This window comes from Myotis davidii, unplaced genomic scaffold (genome assembly GCF_000327345.1).
Source record: "Myotis davidii unplaced genomic scaffold, ASM32734v1 scaffold535, whole genome shotgun sequence".
NCBI classification, from domain to species: Eukaryota; Metazoa; Chordata; class Mammalia; order Chiroptera; family Vespertilionidae; genus Myotis; species Myotis davidii.
Window position 1 is genome coordinate 1,677,637 of NW_006286980.1, and position 7,610 is coordinate 1,685,246.

Here is a 7,610-nt window from a genome sequence, read left to right on the forward strand (position 1 = left end):
GCAATTGGGGGTGGGGCTGGCTGGTGAAAAGGGAAGGTTGAGTTTGGCTGGCCGCCCCATCCACCCCGCCCTTGATCAGGGTGGGAGAGTCTGATCAGGGGTGGCCCAGTTCACTGGCCACAGTGGGCCTCATAGCATCTGGTCGTTCCGGTCGTTCCAGCTTTACGGTCGCTGGCTTTTTATTTATATAGATAGCTCTATTTAGCATTCTTCTTTTAAGAAGAGCTTTTGGCCATCAACTTGGGATGAATTAGAGTTCCTCCTTTAAAAGAGCAGGCTAAATTCTTTCTCTTCATCAGTTTCCAACCACAGGTCTTAAAATAAGCAGAATGTGGCATTGTCTTTCATTTCATCTTTCATTTGGGTTCTTCATTCTCATCCAAGCTGCTATGTAGGTATATATTGTGTCCTACAAATTCTGGTCTTCTGTCTTGTGTTTCTCATTTAAATGTAGGTCTTTGTGGTATTTCCATCTGAGTCTTAAGTGTTTTGATTGGTGGTGAGTTTTTTCACATGAGTTTATATAGGTGTTTTGTATTTGGTTTTAGTTTAGGGATTATTTCTTGTGTTTATCTCAAAGGAGTTATGATGGTGATGAATGTATTGTAGTTTATTATATTTTATTTTTAAAAACATGTTTTTATTGACTTCAGAGAGAGAAAGGGAGAGGGAGAGATAGAAACATCAGTGATGAGAGAGAATCATCTATCAGCTGCCTCCTGCACACCCGCCTCCTGGGGATCGAGCACACAACCCAGGCATATGCCCTGACTGGGGAATCGAACCATGATCTCCTGGTTCATAGGTCAACACTCAACTGCTGAGCCACACCGGCAAGGCTATAGTTTATTTTTGAAGAAACAGAATTATTTGATTTAGGTATACTCTTTCCTCCTCCTTTCCCACTTCCTCCTGCCCCCTCCCCCAAGAATATGTTACATACTCCTATCAGGAAGCATATTTTTTTATTTTATTACGCCAGCAGCCATTGCCTACGTACAATAATTCATTTAGGGGTGACTAGGATGTGTTTAAAATAAATTATACATGTATGGGATAAATTACTCTCAGTTGACTGCTTTTTTCATGAAGCTTTGTTGTATTGATTAAATACAAAGTAACAAATTGCATGTATTATTCACTAAATTTTCATTATTTTTAGGAAGAGTATCGACCAAAGTGTTTTTCACTCTTTTTGCCCTGCTTGGTCTCTTCATTTGTTTCTTTGGGCACAGATTCTGGAAAACAGGTATTGTGTCTGATGTAGTTGCTATTGCATGCCTCATGGTCTTTTTTCTTAAATGCTGTGGGGAATTGATGATCTGTAAGGAGAGTAAGCAACTGTTGACCTCCACTGTCTTCATAAACTTGTGGTTGGGTTGTTTTAGTAAAGATTCTGCCGAGTTGCTCTGCATTTTTATTTTTTCTCTTTTCCCAATAATGGAGTTTACCACCTCCTCTTGTTAGTGGAATAAAATGTGATTTGTGCAGCAAACTTCTTCACTTGCTAGATTTCCTAGTTGGTTAAAGATAACAGGTTAGGAATCAGGATATCAATGTAAAAAATATATATGTATGTGTGTGGATTTCAGTGTTGGTGTTCGACATGGTTTCATATAAATCAGGCTGTAGGACTCCATGTATAATTAATTAACAAGGAGTATAAATGGAGCATTAGGGGGAGAGTGAACATAATCCTGATCGCATAAAACTCTATAAACTTGCTTAAACAAATTGTTTGAAATAGCAATTCCTTTTCCTCCATCAGTATACCTTTTTTTCTTGATTGAGAAGAGATGATTGTGAAGAATATTTAATTTCTTAAAGTGTAGAATGATTCTGTAACAAAGAATTTAATTCCTAAGCTGCATGGAAGGCTCTAAAGATATTACTAGATATTTTAACAGATGAAGATAATGGTTGGATTGTTCATTCTAAAAAGGAAAGGATGAATTAAAAGGAGACATAAAAGTCACATTTTGCTTTGGAATATGTTGTGTGGCTTTTTTTTTTTTTTACCTTGTCAATTTATTTTCTCTTAAGTTGAAATTTAGTGTGCAATTTCAGAAGTACTATTCTTATTTTAAGAAGGAAGTATAACTGTATTAAAATGAGCTCTGAAATGAACAACTTAGCAATTGAAATTGACCTAACTACAAGAAGGTATAACCTATGCTTAACACTTTAATAGTGTACCCATTTAATAGTAATATTTACTTGCTATGAATTCTGCATTTTTCCTGCCTTTAGATAATTATTTCTCTCCTCCAAATGCCCTAATGTGGAAGCATGAATTTGTACATTAAATACTTAAATTGCATTGTAAAAAGAATACCTAACCATAGCTTGTGTTTTTTTTCTTTCCTGATGGTTTGCTACTAGAATTATTCTTCATAGGCTTTATCTTCATGGGATTCTTCTTTTATATACTGATTACCAGACTGACACCTATTAAGTATGACGGTAAGTAAAAATAATATAGCTTAATTAGGTGTTCAAAAGAAAGATGCTGTGTTTACACTCCACCTTTGCTTCTACAGTTTGTCCAGTATTGTGTATGATATGCTATTTTGTGTGTAAAATAATGTAAAACCTGTATTCTAAACATCATTTCTAAACTGCTTGTTCAGACCTTCTCTTCCAAGTTTTTGGTACTTGGTAAATTACTTGGTATTTAGGGAAATGAAAGGTCCCTATGGATTATAAACCTGTTTCAGCTATGGTGGTATACTCAAATATGAGATTTACAACAGTTAAAACGTTAAGATTTTCTTCACCTTAAAACAGTGGTTCTCAACCTGTGGGTCGCGACCCCTTTGGGGGTCGAACAACCCTTTCACAGGGGTGGCCTAAGACCATCGGGAAACACATATATAATTACATGTTGTTTTTGTGATTAATCACTATGCTTTAATTATGTTCAATTTGTAACAATGAAAATACATCCTGCATATCAGATATTTACATTACGATTCATAAGAGTAGCAAAATTACAGTTATGAAGTAGCAGTGAAAATAATTTTATGGTTGGGGGTCACCACAACATGAGGAACTGTATGAAAGGGTCGCGCAGTAGGAAGGTTGAGAACCACTGCCTTAAAACAAACACAACCCCTCTGTCCTTGTCATGTTTAACAGAATGCTTGTCATTCCTTCTTCCTCAGCCCTAATGTATAGGTTGTGCCAAGTCATGCCTGTCACCAGTCCTGGGAGGTTTAGCCCTCCAGCTAGGGTTCATGCCTCAGACTGGCTGAGAGAGAGAGAGAAAGAGAGAGAGAGAGAGAGAGAGAGCGAGAGTGAGAGAACGCCCATGCTGGTCTCATGGCACCACTGAAGAGCCCACCCACCTCTGTTGGTGCCTGACCAACAGAAAGGCCAAGGGCGGCCCTGGCAATGGTCTATTGCCTCTAAAGCAGGCAGTCAGAGAAGCCACCTCTGGTCACACAGTTCCTCTTCTGTCTTTGTGCAGTTCGTTTGGTTCTGACAGCCATCGCTGGAAGTCTTGGTGGGATTTTCTTGGTAGCTGCTTGGTGGCGATTTGGCATCCTCACGCTCTGCATGCTGTGTGTTGGACTAGTGCTGGGCTTCTTCGTCTCTTCAGTGACTTTTTTCACTCCGTTGGGTAAGAGACGCATAACTCAGTGTTGCGTGCGTTCAGTTTATTGTTTGAAAGGTCTTATTTGGGCTCTCTAGGTACAAGTACTGCCTCATCAGGGATGTGGGTCTTCTATAGGGTTCTGGAAATTGGCACTTGATGATGTGGCACTTTAGGGAGGGCCAGTACAAATAAGAAGCCCTCTTTCCTCAAAGATACCTGTACTAGATGACTTATAGAAGGCCTTTAGAGACAGCTTTGTTCCTATTTGTGAGATAAGCTGTGTGTCTAAGTCTGTTTCTGTTAGAATTGGCGGGGGCAAAATGCATTCTTAATATATAGCAAAACAGTGGGTTTTGTTCTTCATTTTTTTAAACCCTGGAACTCTTTCCTCAGATGCATCTTAAGTAGAAGCCCAATAGAGCCCGCAGGTAAATTGGGTGCTGCTTTGACGGCAGCTGACTTGGGGAACTCAGTGCTTTTCTCAGTCTTCTCTTTTACCCCGAACCTCCACTCCCACCCTTTGCTAAACTTCGTGTTCCTCAGGTACCTACTTGTAGTCATCTTAGGGCCGCAGCACAGGGATGGTTCTGTTTTGTTGTTTTTTGTTTGTTTGTTTTGATTTTTTTACATAATTCAATTTTGAATTATGTAAAAAATCTGGTTAACTTGTAAGTTACTTTTATTGTAGTTGTGCAATAACTTGCATTTCCTGATTGTTGTCAAACATGGAAAAACAGTATCTACATTCTAAGGAACTCTATTAGGCTATTTCTTTTTTATGTTATATTTAGTTTTTGTATTGCAATATCAGATTAAAGTAGATGGAAATGTTAGAAATAAGTATAGTTGTCTTTTGAGGCTATCAACTTTGAGAACACAGGGTATAGCAGAATGTAGTTGGTACTCTATAAAGATTTTTTTTTTAAGACCAGAGAGAATTGACAACCTCTACTGACCATTAAGAGGCCCTTTTGTTCTAATTTTAGCAAACCTAAAGCCAGGTTCATTTCCACAGCCCCCCCTTTCCCCCTGGCCCTTGCAGGTAGCTTTTTTAACCTTTATTTCAAATAGTGTTAATGGGAATGCAGATTGGTGCAATCATGATGGAAAAGTATGGAGGGTCCTCAAAAAATTAAAAATGGAACTGCCTTCTGACCCAATGATTCCACTTCTGGGAATATATCAGAAGGAAGCCAAAGCACTAATTCAAAAGAATTTATGCATCCCTATGTTCATTGCAGTGTTATTTACAGTAGCCAAGATATGGAAGCAACCAAAGTGCTCTTCAATAGATGAGTGGATAAAAAAAGCTGTGGTACTCATGTACAATCGAATATTACTCAACCTGAAAAAAAAATGAAATCTTACCATTTGCTACAGCATGGGTGGACCTAGAGGGTATTCTGTTGAGTGAAATAAGTCAGAGAATGACAGATACCATATGATTTCACTTATATGTGGGATTTATAGAACTCCTACTCTTCCAGGATACATGGGTCTCAAGATGCGGGGCCACTTTCAGGTGGACTGAGCGATGGTGCCACTGTCAGTATTAAATAATTCTCAGGCCCGACCTGGTTTGGCTCAGTGGATAGTGTCGGCCTGCGGATCAAAGGTCCCGGGTTTGATTCCGGTCAAGGGCAAGCACCTAGATTGCAGGCTCCTCCCTGGTCAGGGCATATGCAGGAAGCAGTCAATCCATGTGTTTCTCTCACATCAGTATTTCTCTCTTTTCCTCTCTCTTCCACTCTCTCTAAAAAAATCAATGGAAAATGTCCTTGGGTGAGGATTAAAAATGATAATAATAATAATTGTCAGGCTTAAATTCTCATTGTTTAAATTTATTTATAAATAGGAGTTCTAATATGTTCATCTTGGGTCACCCAAGGTGTGCCATCTTTTGGAAAAATTTAGTAGAAACAGATAAGTGGTTAGTTCCTGTCTTTCCTGATGCATTAGGAGATCACATCTTCCAGTATGCAGTGGCTGGGCAGGACCTGATTGATGGTAAAAATCTACTAAATGGATTTTGCTGCCTCGGTTGGGTGGGAGTTCATATCGTTAGCTCTAAACCCCATTTCCTTGTATCTTTTACTTTGCAGTACAGAATCATGGAATCATAAAAATTTAGAGCTGGAATGAATGGTTTGGAGTTTGGAGATGAAGTGGTTGAATCTTCTCATTTTATTTAGAACTGAGGCCTAGCTTCACAGCTTGTGATGGAAGAGCATGGATTAGTCAGGCCTCTTATAAATCATCTGGGAATAAATGCAGAGCATTTACCTGCTTGATTTTACGCCCACCCTTCTATCTGCTGGGACACACCTTTCAAAGGTGATTGTATTGACAGCTAAAGGAAGAAAATGAGAATTCATTTCGAAGTGCCAACACATTCTCTGGTTGTTACACATTAAACCTTCTATGTATGTCCATGTTCAGATGTTGAGAAAATGAAATTTAACGTAGTGAACATGTCTACTCTTTATTTCTTTTTGCTTTTTCAGGAAACCTAACAATATTTAGTAATGATGCTGTGTTCTGGGTGACCTTCTCTTGTATAGTTGTTCTCATTCCAGTAATTTTCATGGGCTGCCAAAGAATAGTAAGTGTTTCATCAACAGTTAGATTTATTTATTATACTGTCCTGGGCCTTCAGTTGTTCACTTATTGCACCAGTTTGCATGTTTTATTCACAAGTACCATATGATTTCACTTATATGTTGACGCTAATGAACAAAATAAACTTAACAAAGTGGAGACAGACTCATGGATACAGAGAACAGACTGACAGCTGGGGGTTGGGGGCTGGGTGAGAAGGGTAAAGGGATTAAGCAAAGACTCATGGACACAGGCAACAGTATGGTGATTGCCAGAGAGAAGAGGAGTGGGGGGAGAGAGAAGAGAGTAAAGGCAGGGGGTAAATGGTGATGGAAGGAGGCTTGATGGAGGTGCCATTGTCAGTATTAAATAATTAAATGGTAAACACACAATATAATATACAGATGATATATTGTAGAATTGTTTTCCTGAAACCTATGTAATTTATCAATCAGTGTCAGCCCAATAAATTCAATAAAACAATTAAATTTAAAAATATGCTTTTAACAGTGGGAGCAGAGAAGGTTGGACTCACTGTAATGCAACAATCTGATAGATCATTAGCCATCTCTGCAAAAAAGTGGTTCTTCGTTTAATTAAACTTTATTGTTGAAGTTCTTTCACAGGGAAGATACCTTTTATATACGTAAACTGTGTTTTAAGAACTCATTATGGGTGTCAAAGATTGTTCTTAGTTTATAGGTAACCTTTACTCAGCTCTAAGACTTGGTCCTTTTCATGTGAGCAGAAGTGATTCCCTATGTTTGAGGCCAGTGATAAGAGTTAGCAACTATTCTTGTTCTACCAGAGGTAAAGCCTAAAATTTCCCTCTCTTCCACAGCTGAACATCCTGACTTGTGGATTCATTGGCTCCTATTCGGTGGTCTTGGCCATTGACAGTTACATGTATACAAGTCTTTCTTACATCGCTTTGAATGTACTCAAGAGAGCACTGAGCCCTCATTTCCGCAGAGCTTTCACAAATGTGCCTTTTCAAACTAATGGTAAGACCCTAAATCCAAGAATCAGAGCGATAGTTAGGAATATTGGCTCACCTGTGCTAACAGAAGCACTTGGTAATAGAATGAAAGATGAGCCGGAGGAAAGTTAACTGGAACAAGGAGGAAGCAAACACCATTCAAATACTGTTAATAACTTATGATCATAGAAGCAAAGAATTTAAATTTGTTAGGTGGTTAAAGTTCATACTTCTAAAAATCTACTTAATGAACTTTAATTTCTAAATCAGGATTACTTAGGCTTACCTGGTCAATTCCCAGTTGTGAAGAAAATGCTGAGAATAAAGATGGCACCCAATGGGTTGGGGTGGGATGAGGGATGAGAATGACAACCTGCTTTTTTAGGTTATTCCCTGTTTCCCTCCTTTAAAAAAGCATGTAATTTGCTAATTGAA

The 7,610-nt window shown here is 38.5% G+C and overlaps 1 protein-coding gene across 1 annotated transcript in view; it reads left to right on the forward strand.

The window, feature by feature from the left end:
* Positions 1-7,307, forward strand: part of TM7SF3 (transmembrane 7 superfamily member 3) — a 25,195-nt gene extending 17,888 nt beyond the window's left edge. Inside the window, exons 7-11 of the mRNA XM_015560764.1 lie at positions 1,163-1,249; positions 2,398-2,463; positions 3,470-3,622; positions 6,103-6,200; positions 7,038-7,307. Of these exons, the coding sequence (XP_015416250.1) occupies positions 1,163-1,249; positions 2,398-2,463; positions 3,470-3,622; positions 6,103-6,200; positions 7,038-7,307 (674 nt within the window). The remainder of the gene's footprint in view (positions 1-1,162; positions 1,250-2,397; positions 2,464-3,469; positions 3,623-6,102; positions 6,201-7,037) is intronic.
* The last annotated feature ends 303 nt before the right edge of the window (positions 7,308-7,610 follow it).